Source organism: Lepidochelys kempii, chromosome 6, assembly GCF_965140285.1.
Source record: "Lepidochelys kempii isolate rLepKem1 chromosome 6, rLepKem1.hap1, whole genome shotgun sequence".
In the NCBI taxonomy this organism is placed as follows: domain Eukaryota; kingdom Metazoa; phylum Chordata; order Testudines; family Cheloniidae; genus Lepidochelys; species Lepidochelys kempii.
Window position 1 is genome coordinate 53807442 of NC_136385.1, and position 18671 is coordinate 53826112.

The 18671-nt window shown below is 40.3% G+C and overlaps 1 protein-coding gene across 12 annotated transcripts in view; it reads left to right on the plus strand.

Annotated features, from left to right (window-relative positions):
- IFTAP (intraflagellar transport associated protein) overlaps positions 1-18671 on the plus strand; it is a 58747-nt gene that overhangs the window by 20764 nt on the left and 19312 nt on the right. For 11 of the 12 annotated variants that reach the window (XM_073348020.1, XM_073348010.1, XM_073348011.1 and 8 more), the window contains 3 exons: positions 12541-12698; positions 13711-13782; positions 15602-15668. In XM_073348020.1, coding sequence (XP_073204121.1) covers positions 12541-12698; positions 13711-13782; positions 15602-15668 — 297 coding nt within the window. Of the gene's footprint in view, positions 1-12540; positions 12699-13710; positions 13783-15601; positions 15669-17660; positions 17837-18671 lie in introns of those variants that run through there. The other variant, XM_078853287.1, reaches the window with a different exon arrangement.

Sequence of the window (18671 nt, forward strand, 5' to 3'; positions counted from 1 at the left end):
TTATATAATGGGATTTGAGTAAATCCATAATAAAGGCAGTGGAAAGCAACATTCTTTTATAGATAATATTTCTTTTAACGTATTTGTTTATATTTTTCCGAGTTTCATTGTAACCTGTTGTGCTCATGCTAGTATATGCATTTCTTTTGATTCGTTTGCACTTAAATTTTTAATATATAATTGATGAAATAGAAATAAAAAACTAACATTTATTTCCAGGCTGTAACAGCTATGTGGATACAATGGGCTGTAATAGATTCATATTGCATATTGGACCTTTCTATCTTAAGTTTCAGTGCAGAGCAAATATTAACAACAATACTCTGATAGTGCAATTGGACCCATTTGGATGGACTTTCGTGGCTTGGCGAAATCCCCTTGATGTCAGTGGAGCTCTGCGTGGGTACAGAGATCCAGTTGCAGGATCAGGGCCTGAGTTAGAAGCATGCGAAAAGCGGGTTTACAATAGAACTGGTGACACAGCTGTATTTAGGTTGGAAGATGAGTGATATTTTCAATACTGACCATTCGATAGAGCTGATTTATGCCCCACATCTCTTTCAATTTGAGCAAAAAAAGTCACATATTTTAACTGCCTTTTCCAGCTTTAAAAACATGTTTTGAAATCTGCTGGTACAAAATAATAAGACAGCATCTGCTTGTTTTTCTAACTTCAGAGTGGAATGGGAAGTTCACTAGAGCAGAAAATATCTTCTTCCTCCCTTCCACAGAAACACGGAGAAAAATTAGAAATGGTCCAAGCTGCAAAATTTGCATCTGGATTTTAAATCACTCTTCTGAAAATGTGGAGGTGTTTTGATCCAGCATCTGGATTAGCCTGTTATATATAGAGAGGCTGTCAGTAGTTAAATTCTGATCTGAATTTGAATTTGAGGATGTTTGGATACTGTGTTTAAGTTTAGTCCATTATAAGAACAAGGAGTCCTTGTGACACCTTAGAGACTAACAAATTTATTTGGGCATAAGCTTTCGTGGGTTAGAACCCACTTCACCAGATGCATGGAGTGAAAATACAGGAGCAGGTATAAATACATGAAAGGATGGGGTTGCTTTACCAAGTGTGAGGTCAGTCTAATGAGATAAATCAATTAACAGCAGGATACCAAGGGAGGAAAAATAACTTTTGAAGTGGTAAAAGAGTGGCGCATTACAGACAGTTGACAGGAAGGTGTGAGTAACAGAAGGGAGAAATTAGTATTGGGGAAATTAGGTTTAGGTTTTGTAATGACCCAACCACTCCCAGTCTTTATTCAGGCCTAATCTGATGGTGTCCAGTTTGCAAATTAATTCCAGTTCTGAAGCTTCACATTGGAGTCTGTTATTGAAGTTTTTTGTTGAAGAATTGCCACTTTTAGGTCTGTAATCGAGTGACCAAAGAGATTGAAGTGTTCTCCGACTGGTTTTTGAATGTTACAATTCCTGATGTCAGATTTGTGTCCATTTATTCTTTTTCATAGAGACTGTCCGGTTTGGCCAATGTACATGGCAGAGGGGCATTGCTAGCATATGATGGCATATATCACATTGGTAGATGTGCAGGTGAATGAGCCCTTGACGGTGTGGCTGATGTGGTTAGGTCCTATGATGGTGTGCCTTGAATAGCTATGTGGACAGAGTTGGCACCGGGGTGTGTAGCAGGGTTTGGTTCCTGGGTTGGTGTTTGTGTTGTGTGGTGTGTAGTTGCTGGTGAGTATTTGCTTCAGGTTGGGAAACTGTCTGTAAGCGAGGACTGGCCTGTCTCCCAAGATCTGTGAGAGTGAGGGATCATCCTTCAGGATAGGTTGTAGATCCTTGATGATGCACTGGCAAGGTTTTAGTTGGGGGCTGTAGGTGACGGCTAGTGGCATTCTGTTAGTTTCTTTGATGGGCCTGTCTTGTAGTAGGTGACTTCTTGGTACCCTTCTGGCTCTGTCAGTCTGTTTCTTCACTTCACCAGGTGGGTATTGCAGTTTTAAGAACGCCTGATAGAGATTCTGTAGGTGTTTGTCTCTGTCTGAGGGATCAGGGAAACTGCGGTTGTATCTTAGAGCTTGGCTGTAGACAATGGATTGTGTGATGTGGTCTCGATGAAAGCTGGAGGCAAGTAGGTAAGAATAGTGGTCAGTAGGTTTCCAATATAGAGTGGTGTTTATGTGACCATCGCTTATTAGCAGTGTAGTGTCTAGGAAGTGGACCTCTTTTGTGGACTGGTCCAGGCTGAGGTTGATGGTAGGGTGGAAATCGTTGAAATCTTGGTAGAATTCCTCAAGGGCCTCCTTCCCATGGGTCCAGATGATGAAGATGTTATCAGTGTAGTGCAAGTAGAGTAGGGGTGTAAGGGGATGAGAACTGAGGAAGCGTTGTTCATGTATTTATACCTGCTCCTGTATTTTCACTCCATGCATCTGATGAAGTGGGTTCTAACCCACGAAAGCTTATGTCCAGATAAATTTGTTAGTCTCTAAGGTGTCACAAGGACTCATCGTTATTTTTGCTGGTACAAACTAACACGGCTACCACTCTGAAACCTGATACTTCAGTCCATTATAGTTATTATATGTTCTATAATTCACATTCCAAGTATAGGGGTTTAATTTGGATCTTTGATTTTTGATCAGATGCATTAAGAAAACTAAGTCCTTTTTGTGTGCTAATAGAATGACACCCCCAATGCTGTCTGCAGTGCTGTTGTAGCCTTGTTGGTCCCAGGGTATTAGAGAGTCAAGGTGGGTGAGGTAGTATCTTTTACTGGACCAACTTCAGTTGGTGAGAGAGACGTTTGTCTCTCTTCTCACCAACAGAAGTTGGTCCAATAAAACATATTACCTCACCCACCTTGACCCTCAACACTGTTGTTTTGATACTTTTGCACCCAGCAGCAGGCTGGCTAGCAGAGGAAGTTGGAAACTGACCGGCCACTTTTGTGCTTCCAGGTGGCATTTAAGAGGCATTTTCTGTGCTGTTGTGATCAGGTTACTTTAATTCCCCAGTGGATGTTGAGTGGTGTAGTTAGTTCACACTCCATTTAGCAATATCTGTCTGCTTCCTTTTTTTCGTTAACCGCGTTTAAAAAAAACAACAAGTTTAAACTTCAGCATAAGTGGCTATGAAGGTCCTTTACACATGTGAGTTTAACAGCATGAAGCATGGCTGAAAATAACACAAGGGACAGCAATAAATTTACTTTAATTTAAAAAATGGAACAATAGGATGCCATTAACCCCAAGAGAAATTTGTAGTAGGCTTCGTGTGAGTGGTTTTGCCAATAAAAGCAACTAGGCAGTTCAATAAAACTAATTAAATTAATCTGTCATCCCCAGGGAATTTAAGCAGGGCATGAAATAGGGAAACAGCCTCAATTCAGAGCTTTTTATTGATGAGTTTTGCTGGATCATTGGAAAATAATTGGTGGGGAGAAAAAAAGGCTTGCAGTTTTCTATTGATCATAAATTCACTGCCCAAACTCTACGTAATCTCTTTCATCATGGTGTAAAAGCAAATATCATACAGAGTCCTGAAGTTAAAAAACAGCTATGTGGATACAATGGGCTGTAATAGATTCATATTGCAACAATAATAGCTTATCTGTCCTCTGACTGATTTTCATCCTTAGATCTAAAAATATTTACCAAGGGAAGGTAAATAGCATTATCTCCATTTTACAGACAGGGAAACTGAGACCAAGAGTAGGAAAGTTATTAGCCTAAGTTTGCAAAGTGGGTCGGGGCAGATTTAGTGTGGTAGCTGCTAATGGCCATTGAATGACACTGCCTCTCAAAAGTGCATGTCAGCAATTGTTTCTTGCTGTTGTGTGGGATTTCTACATATTATAATCAAACAGTTTTTAAAAAAAGTTATTATTTTGTTTTAAATTGTAAAAGATAAAACATTGCTAGCTTGGTTGCATAACTGACTTTTTTCTATTTCCAGAAAGAAAGTTTTAGAGCAGATTAAGTCATTTCTGGTTTGGATATTTTGCTATAAATCTTTCTACTGTTTTATACATTGTATGGTTGTGTAGTATGCCTATTTATGAAATAGTAATACATAGTATGTAACAATAGATTGGTCTGCCAGAGCACTCTTCCACCAATGATACCAAAATGCTTTGTACATGTCAATTAGCTAAGCCTCATAACAACCAGGTGAGATAGGGAAATATTATCATTCCCTTTTACACATGGGCAAATAGAAGCACAGGGTAAACAAAATTTCCCAAAGTCATATTGTGGATCTGTGGGAAAACCAGGAGCATAATCCCAGTCTTGTGCAGTAGACACTAGACACACTGGCCAAGATTTCCCAAACTAAATCAAGGTGTCTCAAATTGGGCACCTCAGAATTGATGAACTCCAGATCACTAATCACTTTTGAAAATCTTGTCTGTTTCTTCTTTTTATCCAGTTCCCTGCTTGTCTCATATTTTCTATGATAGTAATTGGTATGGGAGAAAGAAATTGTGTGGAACTATTAGTGTCAGGTGATTGGGCCATTTAAATTTCATCCAATTTCGACAATACATGCAATGCTTAATGAAAACAGCTGAGATATCTACCAGTTTATTGAATTCCACCTTTATGAGATCTACATACAACTTTTCAAGCCAGTCTCTGTTCTTATTTGAATATTGTTAGCGTATCACTCAACCGTTCTACTGTCTCTCTTTCCTTGGCAGTTCCCAGTGTATATACATGTTTAGCAGCTAGGAATTGTGCTGGGGAAGCAAAGAAGGATTCTAACTTCTCAAGTAGAGCTTAAAAGCTTGTGGTAGGCTTTGTTATAAAACAGAAAAGTTAATTTAATGAATGCCTTTAGGAACCAAAGACAAATACACCAGGCTTCCTGCAGTCAAGGTGAAAGTAAAGATCTAAACTGTGGCTCTGTCAGTCAAGTTTAAGAGAAGAAGTGGTAATTACCCTTAGGTGTCCTTCATCTTCTTCTGAGAGCCTTTTTCTTGATGCTCCCTGACAGATTTGTGCCCAGTTTTCCCTAAAGAAAGTTTTCCCCCTCTTACTGTGTTTTTTTTGGAGGGAATTAATTATTTCCCCACAGCTGGCCCACCTGCGGTCAGGTCAAGCAATGGTAAGATCACCCTGTAGACAGAGGGAGCAAGCTAATTTCTCCCAGCCAACTTCTGGAGAGAGTCTATATCCCAACCACATGTGCATATAAACTCTCAAGTCCAATGCAAATTGTACAATATATACCTTTAAGAAGTTGCTCCTGGGTTTTTCCACATAGTCAAGTCACCATTCACTTGATTTTTTTAGCCAGAGTTACGTATATGATCTACTGTTTTAACCCTGCCTGGGCCAGATCCTCAGCTGATGTAAGTTGATGTAGCTCCATTAATAGAGGAGCTACACCGATTTACATCAGCTGAGGTTCTGACGTAATATTTTTGTCTTGGATGTTTTGAACCTTTACAGAATTGTTTTTGGCCATTGTTGTGGCACAGACGTTTGTTTCTGTGTTGGAAAAGGTAGGATCTTGCCCATTCAGGAAGCTGAAATGGTCAGGTGAACATGTGCCTTGTGATTCAACTGAGTGGATGCATATTCAAATATGGAAAGTTTTTAGCAACATCACTGTTGAACCGTGGAAGAAAAATATATTTTTTTAAAAAATGGTCAGATGAGCAAAAAAGTGGCACAAACAGGAAATGTTTCCTCTACAAAGTCCAAACACTGACAACATGCAAAGCAAAGCATAGACAAGGAATTATTTTTTAGATATTGTATTTAGGTTACATAAGGAAAAAGGAGAAACATTGATACGGTAAGAGAATAGTTAGGCATCTGCAAATTTAGAGCTGCATTTGTTACACGGAAGTAGTGTGGTACACTAAAATAAGGTAGGTATGTCAGTAGTGGTTGAATTGTACCTGCCAGCAGCAATTAATTTGTTATTGCAGGACGATAAACAAACAAGACAAAGAACCTCAAAAGGAAAGGACTAAACATAAAGCACTTGGACAGAACAGTCAACGTCTAATACTTAGGATTTGATTCTTTATTCATACCAGTGACATTCAGATGTAATTCCAACACAATCAATTGGCCAGATTCATGGAGCACTGATTTACACAAGCTACGGGTCTGGGACAGTGGAGTCACACCAGAATAAAACTGGCATAAGTGAAAGGAGAATCAGACCCTTATCGGTTGCAGTAGAACTTTCAATGAAAATCTGTAGCTAAGTAATCTTTGCTGTTTGCCTATGATCTAGTCTGGGTAAGACCAAAGGAGTATGAGGGAGAGGTCTAGAAGGGCCTGATTCGCCTCTCATTTACACCAGTATAAATTGGGAATAACTCCATTGAAGTCAGCAGAGGTACACTGTCTTAAAACTGGTATCAATGAGAGGCAAATCAGCCCCATAAATGTCCTTGTTATGGAAGGAGGAGATATAATATATGATACAGAGGGGACTAGTCAGGAAAGATCCCAGAAAAGATTCCCTACAGTATTATATTGATTGTTGGCTCTAGTCTTGTTTTAAAATATTTCAAGCTATAGGGCTTTTGTCATTCTTCTTTGGCTACTATTTAATTTAATAGATTTCACTGTCAGGAAATTATCAGATAATCCTGATACCACTCTTCTCTGACTTTGTGATAACTGATTTCACTATTCTTTGAAATAGGTGGGTGACCAGTGGACATCTCTAGGAGAAGCCAGTCCAAATGGGATGACAATTATTTTAAACAATACAAAGGTTGGATAGATGGGCAGAGAGAGCACATCAAGTTGGATACACTTCTCTGATACTAATGTGTTTATAAAGCCTGGCACCTACTTCTCAGAGATATCTGATTATAATTTATGTACCTCACATACTTTAAGGCCAGAAGGGATCATCATGATCATCTAGTCAGACTCCTAACCATTGCAGGCCACAGTACCTCACCCACTCACACGCCTGAATTAGACCCATAACATCTGGCTGAGTTACTCAAGTCCTCAAATCTTGATTTAAAGACTTCAAGTTAGAGAGAATCCACCTTTTACTCTGGGTTAGACTAGCAAGTGACCTGTGCCTCACGCTGCAGAGGAAGGCAAAATTCCCAGGATCTCTGCCTATCTGACCTGGGGGAAGTTACACCCCAACCCCAAATATGGCCATATGTGGACAAGACCCAACAGCCAGACACTTGGGAAAGAATTCTCTGTAGTAGCTCAGAACTCTCCGCATCTAGTGTCCCAGCTCTGGCTGTTGGAGATATTTGCTAGTAGCAGTTGTAGATGGGCCATATGCTATTGTAGGGAATCTCATTATTCCCTCCCCCCTATAGACTTATCAAGACTTCCTTAGAGGTTCATATTTTGCTTTCCCACTCACCCATTCCTGTTTGTTGTTTCATTGCTTTAAGATATTGGCAGTGGAAATTATGAAAAGTAAAACCGAGTTTGGAAGACTTTTTGCAAGTCAAATACATGAATCTTTGCATTATTTCAGGCGTCCTGCTTTGCTACTTTTTATTGTTTTATTTTGGGCCTTTGAGACATGTTATAAATGCCAGTGTGGTATATTTGGGTCTTGGAAGGTAGAGAAATATGGCTGTGAATAATGAGTCAATTATTGCTTATCCAGGGGGAAGGCAAACTGATCCTCCCACTGGCTGGAATGTGGTCCCTCCTTCTTCCCCCATCTCCTTCACAAGGAAGGACAAACAAATGGCTGGCTTTCAGACCACTGACAAAAGAATTTAGCCAAAATATGTCTACAAAATGTAGTTTCTTTAGGTTTAGTCCAGTTTATGATGGAATGTTTTTAAATTACTTATTTATAATCTCTACTGCAACTGCTTCAGGGGAGGCCCGTTACTGAGATGAATGTGGTAAGGAAGCTATGGACTGCTCTAGCTAGTATGTACAAATCAAGAGTAAATCTCACTAGCCCAGGGGGACTTGTGCCCTAGGCTACCACCATAATGTTAAAATCAATCCCCAATTTATATGGTTTAGCCTCATTACAGACATAATAGCATATCTTGTATTTTGTTTGCAGCATGCATTTTCAGCTGCCCTGGGTTGCTTGGATTTTTTTCTTCCCTGTGACTTTTGCTTCCTTTCCAGTCGTGAATCTAGCATCACATTGGTTCTGTGAACATTTCATCAAATGAAATGGAATGGAAGGGCCTTGGCAACAAAAACGTATCTGACAGTACTTCACATGACCCGAGTGCCTGACCTTTGGTTTGGGGAAAGGGACAGTGCTACTGGTTGGTTATTTGGAGTTGGGAATACTACCTGTGGAGATGAAAGGCCTGTATCTGTTGAAATTACACTTGATTGCTTATTTGTTCATTTGATCTGAATAGATTGTCCTTTTGAAATCAAGGGAATAACTGTGCCCCCAGAAAATATATAATCAACATAGTATAATGAGCTTCTGTGTATGTTTTGTGGATTGGAACTGCTCTTCTATGTATCATAGGCCCTATAAGGCTAATGAAGACATTCCTTTAGCTGAGGTTTTAGAGCTGAAGACTGAGTTCTATCTTCATTGCTTCCATGAAGTTCTGAGAGGCTATGCTCTACAGTATAGTAATAATACCTAGCTCTCATACAGTGCTTTTAGTCAGCACATCTCAAAGTGCTTTGCAAATGGAGGTCAGTATTATTATCCCCATTTTACAGATGGGGAAACAGAGGCACAGAATGATGAAGTGACTTGCCCAGCGTCACCTAGGAGGCCAGTGACAGAGCCAGGAATAGAATCCAGGTCTCCTGAGTTGCAGCACAGTGCTCTATGCACTAGGCCACATTGCAGTTTCATACGTTGATATGGATTTGTACCAGGAGGATCATAGAATGTCAGCCTTACATAGCATGGGCTTAATCCTTCTTCCATTGAAGTCACTGAGATTCTTCTTCATTGACTTCACTGAGAATTGGATTGGACCCCTACTTTTCCAGTGTTACATTTGTTGCATTTCTGAAACAAGATACTGGTTGTCCTGGGGGCCCGATAAGAGTGATCAGCTGGAAGTTTGCCTGGTATCAAAATAAATTAAGATACCATTCCTGCAGAATAATGAAACATTAAGAAACCTTTGGAAAAACTTTTGTTTCATGTGTATTAAAATTGTGACCTAGAAATGCCCAAAGAAAGCTCTCTTTGGTCGAGCCTTCTTGTTCCATGAAACACTCAGTTAGATTTTGTAAAACATATGTCTTACACTTCTTGCAAAGCAAGAAATATTAGGGGTGAGATGAAAGAGTGGCACAAAGCTCTGATGAAAAATAGAAATGAAAATGAGATGAGACAGACATTTATGTATCAAATTTATGTTGCCAAATGCATAGACTTGGGAAGCATCTGGCTAACTAAGTAATCAGAGCTTCAGGCCAAACTATTCTGGGGCTCACCAACATCCTTTTGTGACTCGATAGCTCTCAAAAGGAGTTTTTCTCTTTCAGTCCTTAAAGCAGCCTGCTTTAACTTTTGATCTTTTTTTTTAAAAAAAGTAAAGCTTTTCCAATTACTCAGCTTTCTGTTTCTGTTATTTTGGGGAAAAGAAGGATGCCTTCAGATAGAAACCAACCATCTCATTTGTAGGATATTTAGGAGAGGTCTTCTAGTGAGATACAAAGTTGTTTCATTGGCTTGAAAAAAGGGATGGTCGTGAGGGGAATAAGTGGCGAATGCCCTTGTGTCATTTTTATTTTGTCTTTTAAAAAAGAAGCCGGTGGAGTTGTAAAAAAGCAGTGCGAAGTCCAGTGTCCAAGCGGGATATATAGGCAGTAGGAAACACTCAGAGAATCTTGAGCCATACATTAGCGGAGAGAGAAACCTTTCTGTTATTTTACTCTGACGTGTAAAGTGCAGCTTATTTCATTAATTCCTAGTAATATTGGCCTACTACTGCAGCCTTTACTTATATGAGTGAGGACTGCAGGGCTGTGGCCATGGTATTGTCACGATTTGTATACAGTAATGACTGGAGCACAGAGGTGCCCCTGGGGATTAATAATTAACTGGGAGAGTTGATTTCTGAGTATACTAACCCTGAGGCCATCATTAAGTTCTTGGAAAATGCTCCATCCACACTGCACATTGAGTGGTGTTACAATGCATGAGTGATTGTAAATGCATGAGACATGTATGTAATCGTGCCTTAGAAATGCATTGCAGATTGCTTCTTGTTGTTATTAGAAAATGTAATTTTCAAATTAAAAATAAGGCAGATAGACTTGTGCATTTATTATGCATTATGAGCGTAGCTGTGCTCTTGGCATGAAGTGAGACATCCATTTGTGCCTGTTGTTCTAAAGCCATTTAATAATTTACAGTGTAATTTTTTTTATAGAAAAAAGCAAAGTCACACTTTACTATTTTCCTCTTGGCAGCCTCCAAAATATTTTTGTAGTGCTGCAGGAAGAAAACCCTCCTATTGTTCAATGCACGGTCAGTCGTCAATAAGCCGGTTATTAAACAGGTCCTGAACTCTCAGGAATGCCTACACTGAGCTAGCATTGCTGAAATCTGGTTAGGTGACACTGCTAGCTAAGTTCTATCTCAGCAGGTGCACCACAGATACAGGTGTTGGGATTTTCAGAAGCACTCACACTTGTCCTAGCTCTGCTCCTGTTGCAATTGAGGAAATTTTCAAAGGTGCAAAGGGCCATTAGGTGTCACCCATCTACTAATGAAAGTCAAATGAGTCATTTGTGTCTTTGAAAATCTTCACCATTAGTGGTAAGACTTCACTGGGGGCAGAGTGAGGCTAGTGCTGTGTACTTTTGAAAATCCCACCTAGAAGTCAGAGTAGCCATACTATTCTAATCTAACTTTCAGTGCCAGAGAAGTCCTCCAAGAGAACCAGCTTCATTTGAATACATCCCCTTAATCTTTGCACGCAGGAACAAGACCAGTACTAGCATCCTGCTGACGGTTGTCTACTAAAGAGCAAATGTTTCCTAGTGTAATTTCCCCCATCCAGTGGGGTTTCAGGAATGCTTTGGAAAACCAAACCAGGAATGTGCCAGTACAGAGGGTGATCTGCACTCTGCCCTGTAAACTATCTTGGAGGGATCCCAATAAGCACTCACACATGGCTCAAATGAGAGGATTCTTTACTAGGGCTGCCAAGAAGGAAAGGATGCAAATAAACTAGGTACAATAGCTTAGTTGCATACAGACAAGGGTGAACATAGTAATTCCCAAGTTAGCCTTTAGGTAGGTGTCCAGTACAGGGTAGAGTGCTAACCTTGTCCCATGGGGTTCCTCAAGCGTAATACCTGTGGTGTCTCTTCTAGTCTGTTCCTTTATGAGAGGGCTTATAGATTGCTGTGGCCAGATCTCAGTCCCTGAGATGTGTCACTGGGGCCCCTCCACATTGTCCTCCTGTTATCCAGTTATAACATTTGCCTCCTGCCTCCTTCCTGCCAGCTGTTGCACTGTGTGTGACAATAGGCTACAAGCCCAGAATCTCTTGTCTGTATGTCCTAGGACCGAGACAGGCAGAGCTAACAGAAACATTGTCCATAAAGGTGCTTGAGTTCCGCAATTCTGTTGTCCTGGGAGACTTCAAAAACCCACAGTAGCAATGACTCTGATGAAGAAACCTCAGAGCTGTATTTCTTCTCTAGCCACAGTGGGATTCTCCCAAATGGTCTCCATATCCACATACATAAGGGTAGAAGCTTGACCTGGCCTTCATTCTATAGGAGGAGATAGGAGGTACAAGAACTACTCCTATCTTGTATGGCAAGAAGATGCTCCCACAGTATAGGGATATGAAGGAGGAGAGGGAAGTTACTTAGTACATTGGGTGGGATATGGCCTTCTGGGTGCAGGGAGCAGCATGAGAAATGGCCAGTGGGATTTTGTGTAAGCAGCTTCCACACTTGTGCATGTATATGCGTTAGATTATTGAAAGTAGACATATAATTGCTGGAGTGTGTACTGGTGTTGAGGAGCAGAAGTCACATTCTGGTCTGAGTTATACTGGTGTAAATCTGATGTAACTCTGTTGCATTCCATGTAGTTACTCCAGATTTGACTGGTATCAGAGAAGATTCTGGTTCTGTCTGCACTGGTGTTTACTTGCCAAGTGAGGGCATGTGCACAAGTGTGTGCCATTTTGCACAGCATATACATGGTGGCCAACCCCTGAACAAGTACCCCAAAGTGTTTAAATGAAGAGCAAAGTAGCAACCTTCATTAGGAACTGGGCTTTTGTCTTTCTGTTTTTCATTCATTGTGCTATTTTATCTAGTTTTCTGAACAACATATGAGACTGCACAACAGTAGTGAGTACTTGAAGAACAAGGGTAAAGGGGAGTTACTGTGTTTTACATATACAAAATGTTTATTCAATTTTATGAAAAAGACCACACAATACATGTCATAACACACATGCATGTATCTTAAGCTCCAATTATGAATGGAAAATGATATTGAATAGACAAAGGAAGGAGTTATAGTAATAATGCTTGTTCCAACAAGATACAATGTGCATTTGTTATGCATCTTTCTTTTTTCTTGGAGGGTGTATTATGTTTTCTAATGCACTATGATTTCTCCCTGCAGAAGAGGTGAAAATGAAAAGCCAAGTATCTGAAATGGATTCCATAGAAAATACATTTTCGATGCTTGAGTTGTCAAACCAAAATAAACAGAATGTCTCTCCTGTAAGAAACAAAGAGCCATCAGTGTCTCTCTCATCACAGACTCTGGATGAAGACCAGGTAATGAGACTGGCATCAGTCCACAGAGGCAAACATTAAATTAAAGAGAAGATAGGCAAAAAATATTCATGCATAGAGAGGAAGAGGCTCTCCTCTGGCTCTGAAGGCCCTCAGAGAGTGAAGCAGAGGAGATGCACTGGCTGAGTGGTAGTGACTGAAAGCAATATCTGATCTGAAGCAGATTCTGTAGAATCCTATGTCAGGTGTGATGCCCTTAGAGGCACTTGAGGGGAACACACCAGCCATTTGCTCTATCTGTAGAGCAGCTGTAGTATACCGGGGTGTCCAGGCTCCTGCAGGGACCACAGTCCTGTGCGAATGAAACTCAGATAGGAGTTTTAAAAGAATCACAGTCTTTCAGGCCCTTGCATAATACTACTGATAACAGAAGCTTTGTGCTGTTTCTCTCATCAAGAATATGGTTCCATCTTTGGATAAACTGCCTTTTGGTCTCTTGTCTTAGCCACTTGGGAACTGGCTTTGTGCCTTGTAAAGTGCGATGAGACCTCCATGATCTCTTAGTTAATAGAACATCCTAATATTTATCTTTGTTGCTATAGAACAAAAGTTTCAGGCATGATTACACGTTTTTGTCACATTAGTAGTTTAAGAAACAAATCCAGTAATAACTGGATGCACTGGAAACATTGCTACAGTAATAGCACAGAGCATTCGTAATGCAATGAATTGGCTGCTGTAACCTTTACACCTGCCTTCAGGAAAAGAACAGAGAGAGAGACTCCCATTGAAAACATTGCTTCTGTTCTAAACACTGCTGTTGTCCTTATTTTGATTGCTTATTGTGTTTCTCCATTGGACCTAGTTCGGATATATTTAAGATGACAGGTTCCCTATCCTCTGTTCAGAAGCCATTTCATTCACTCTTTTTTTTAATTCTACATACATTTTAAAGGACCTGAACATGCAGTCTTTTTGCAAGTGTAAATCAGTGGGAGCTTTGAATGTGATCTGTATTCTTGCTTCATTTTAATGCACGTAAATATCTCTGCAGATAATGATGGGTAAAGGCTGGAAAGTTGGCTGCTCTAACCAAGGTGACCTCAGTCTGGCAAGAAAGGTGAAGGTAAGATTTGCTTCAGTGCTTTTCAAGGTAGGAATTATAAGCAGAACACATGTAATCTCTGTTTAATGCACTGACTTACAAATTATTTTACTTGGGGTGGGGAAAGTGTCTGGAAATGCAGTGTTTGCTTCCACGATCATTCTGAGGGAAGGAAGAACTCTAGCAGCACCATCTAACCAGTTTTTTTCTGTTAACAAGTTTATATGTTTAATATAAGAGTGTGCTCTTTGTAAGGGCTTAAATTGTAAGGGGCTGGTTGGAGGGATTGGTCTTGAACTGGATGAGATGATTAAACCTTTTGCATCTCTAATTTCTCTGTGGTTCTGTGCTGTAAGCTCAGTGCAGTATGGGACAACTCTCCAACTCAGCAATGCTACTTCAAAGGAGCATAGTACGACTGTGCTCCAGTGTTTGCTCTGGTTTCCAGTTCATTTCCAGGTGTAATTCAAGATGCTCATTTTGACCTACAAATCCCATTCTGGATTGTGTCTCTTCCCTTCTTTTAACCTGAGACTTGAGGTCAGTTGAGATGCTCTATCTGACAATCCCTGAATACGTTTGTCTGCGAGTTGGGGGAAAGGCATTCCCAGTGGATGGTTTCTACTGTGAAAGTTACTCCCGACTTTGCTCCTACTGAGCTCAATTCATTGACCTTCATCCCATGTTGCCAGGGCAATCCATTTTTCCAGGCTTTTTCTAAGGAGCTTGGTTGAGTGGAATGGGAGGGGAAGGTCTTTGTTTTTTAGCATGAGGTTGAGTCATTTTGAGTTTTTTTTGTAATGTGTATGTAGAGACTAGACTGTTCATATGTTCAGAGTTGCAGATAGGCACATTGTTTATTAGCATAGTTTTCTACATCTCCCATCTAAGAAAAGCAAGTTCCAAGCCCAAGGAGGAAAAGTTTCCTGTCATGTCTCTTGTATATATTATATATTTAATCAGTGAACTCATTTTATCATTTATAGGTGCTTAGGAGGGAATTCTATTTTGAATGCTTAAGAAGGTTTCAAATGGGGCAGAGGACTTTTTCTGGCCCTCTACACCCCTCAGCACAGAGGGTGAACTTAATGAGTGAAATTTTTTCAGATTTGAATATTTATAAAGTTGTGCCTGACCCTTATGTGGGCAACACTGTAGGGTGGGGAGAATCTTTGTGCCCCCTCCCACTATGCACCCATTGAGAATTTGAATGATAAAGCAATATTCTTACAAAGCACTTTAAATATGCCTAAGACATTTTAAAATGGCCATTGTTAAGGCTAAAAAAATAATTTAAAAAGTCCTGATTTAAGTCGGAAAAAAATTAATGTAAGTTGTTTCTTTGCTTTTTTCACTTCAGCCAGTTTGAATACTGAAACTGTAATGGTCAGTTTCTCTTTTCTTTAGAGTCAGTTTCACTTTCTGGGTCTCATGCAGTAGATTTCCAAGACTGCAGAGTAACATTTGGCTCTTACTCCATTTACAGAGAAAAATGGTTTTACATTCTTGTAAGTTATGAAAACATTGTTGTTCAAATTAGGCATACTAGAATTTATGAAACATATTTTTCTCCTCCCGAAAACCTAACGTTGATACTAAACTATTTGTTAGTGTTTCTTTAACTACTTTTAAAAATACAGAAAGGATACCAAACATTTCTTTCTTCCTTTCAAATAATATTTTAATAAACTTTCAAACTCCTGTAAAAGCTACAGAGGAGAATGGAGAAACTGATGTTGACAGTCATAATTTTTGCTTTGCTCCAAGTTGCAGTGAGAACAATGGAAAGAATAGACTTCATTTTATTTGTTCAATCTTTTGGTTTTGGGTCTTTTCACAGGTGGGCAATTACTTGGATTTGGAAGATTTTGACACAGATGATGAATTTGGTCAAGGGACATATAGTGGTATGTTTCTTTTCCTTCGCTCTGTGATTGCTCTCTGTCCCTAGTTTCTCCATAATGTCTGGAAGAACCTGTTCTATTCCCTGTTCTAGGCATGAAACCTCTGAAGGATTTCCCTTGCTTTCCCGTGCGCCTGAATGTATGAATTTTCCTTCCTCTTTAGATTCTGAATCAGGCTGTGGTTAGGAAGAAATAACTCACGCCTTCACTCTGGAAGAAAATATTGAAGTCATTTCTTTATCCAAGGTTGTGAGGAGTTCAGTACAAGTGTAACCCCTTGGGGTTAGAAAGCATGGCCCCTTTAAATCTTTTTCCTAACTGGGGAGAGGGAGCAGTGAGAGAAAGGAGGGAAACTCCAGGTGGGGCTCTAGAGCTTGAGAGAGGGAGAAGGGCTGCAGCAAGCAGGCCCTCGCAAAGTGAAGAGAGAGAACCTGCCTGAAGCCCGGGAAGGACAGGGCGGCCGATTGGGGACACCCCAGGACAGGAGCCAGGAGGAGCACTGTGCCGGGGGGAATCGCTTGAGAAGGACAGGCCAGAGCTGGACCCAGTATCACTGCTGCCCAGAGCTGCATGGGGCTGTGAATACTGGGGCTTGTGACTCTGCATTGGGAATAAGGAGGGAGGCTGCTAGTTACTTAAGTGGGGAGGTGGTCGTGCTTTGTGGCTTTGCAGAGAGTGGCAGAAGAGGGGTTTGTTGGGGAAAGTTCACTGGTGCCAAAGATGACCAGGAACACCAAAGACTCAGCACTGGACTGGAACTTTGCTCAGGACTCCTGAACTTTGTATGCATACATATAGCACAGTCTGAGAGGGCAGACACTGAGCAACCACTGGGCCTGTGGGGTCTTGGTTTGGATGCAACCCTGTTCTACTGTTCCCCCTACATATTCCCTTGTTGTTTTTCTCCTCTCATCCCTCTGTAAATAAATATTTCCCTTTGTTATATCCCTTGTACTTTTCCGGTGTGTGTGTGTGTGTGCACTCTGGGGGATTTGGAACAGGTGCCCCTGGGGTGGAAGGGATTTTTCCTGCTGCATTCCTGCGCACGCCTTCTCTTGGCCAGAGCTGCCTGCAGAGCAGACTCCATCTTGGCCACGAGGTTGTTAAAGTTACACAAGTAACAGCCTAAGATTTATTATTCTGCCTACTGATGAATGGTATTTTTTGATAACTGTTCCTGAATTTTTGTCCACACTTATTTTGTCCAGAAATCATTTTGATTTTTGCAAAATTTCTCAACAAGGCTACCAAGAGATGCAGAATCCTGAAGTTCTGTATGTTTTTACTATGGAAAAACAATTTCACTCAAATGTGGACCCACATTCACTATAAATATTTCATTATAGTGTTAACATTTCACAAAGTTGGACCCATGTTGAATTTGTAGGGACATGCCCCACAAGATTGCAAATATTTCATTGCAGATATTTCATACACCTATAGTAATTTTAGCCCCCTTCCCCCCAAAAAAAATCCTACAGGCTCAATTATGCTAGCGTCTGTCCTAGATACTTGTGTGTCCCCCACCACCCACCATTACCACTGTGCTTCAGAGCACCTTACACAGTCTTTAACATATTTATCCTCACAACACACCTGTGAGATAGGAAAGTGAGGCACAGATAGACTATGCAGCAATTAAACACCCATGGCTGGCCCAGGTCAGCTGACTCAGGCTCACAGGGCTATAAAATTGCTGTGTATAGCTGTTATGGTTTGGGCTGGAACCTGGGTTCTGGGGCCACAAGAGGGGGGAGGGTCCCAGAGCCCAGGCTCCATCCCAAGCCGAACATCAAAAATTGTTTAGCCCTGCAGCCTGAGCCCTGTGAGCCAGTCTGTCCAATGGCACTTTTATTCCACCGTAGGGGTACCTTACGTGTCTTGCCTAAGATCACACAAAGAATCTATGGCAGAGTATGGAATTGAATGGAGGGTTTTGAATCCACAGTGAGTGCTCTAACTGCTTGACTATCTTTCACTTCTCTGTGTGTACAGAGCTTCCATTGAAGCCAGAGGGCCTGCAGGATTGGGCCGTCAGTCAGGAGAATATGAGGTCTGGCTTTAATTCGCAGAAGAAAGCAAATAAAGAGTTAATGTTTCTTCCTTCACCCCTGGCATTTCAGAACACAGGCTCTGATATTGCACTCCTACATTAGGTCCGGATGGCAAAGGTTTCTATTCAATGTGATGGTCCTTAGTTCCCTCATTTTTCCCTTTATAGATTTCTAGGACTCAAGTCTGAATACTCTCTCAAATTCTAAGTATATCTGTTAAAGAATTAAGGGTTCCATGACTGCAGTGAGTTTACTCTCTAGGCTGCCTTTTGACTGGAAACCTGAATTCAGATCTGGTTTATATCACTAGTGAAATGAATTAAGTCAACTTAATCTAGTCCATAGTGAACACCTGTATCTATTTCAGAACAGGTGACAAGGTGATAGCTCTGAAATAATTGGCAGTAGGGCTGTAGATTAATCGCAGTTAACTCATGCGATTAACTCAAAAAAATTAATCGCACTGTTAAACAATAGAATACCAATTGAAATTTATTAAATATTTTGGGATGTTTTTCTACATTTTCAAATATATTGATTTCAATTACAATACGGAATACAAAGTGTACAGTGCTAACTTTATATTATTTTTTATTACAAATATTTGCATTATAAATATGATAAACAAAAGAAATAGTATTTTTCAATTCACCTCACACAAGTACTGTAGTGCAATCTTTTTATTGTGAAAGTGTAACTTACAAATGTAGATTTTTTTGTTACGTAACTGCACTCAAAAACAAAACAATGTAAAAATTTAGAGCCTACAAGTCCACTCAGTCCTACTTCTTGTTCAGCCAGTCGCTAAGATAAACATGTTTATTTACATTTACGGGAGATACTGCTGCCTGCTTCTTATTTACAATGTCATCTGAAAGTGAGAACAGGTATTTGCATGGCAATTTTATAGCTAGCATTGCAAGGTATTTACATGCCAGATATGCTAAACATT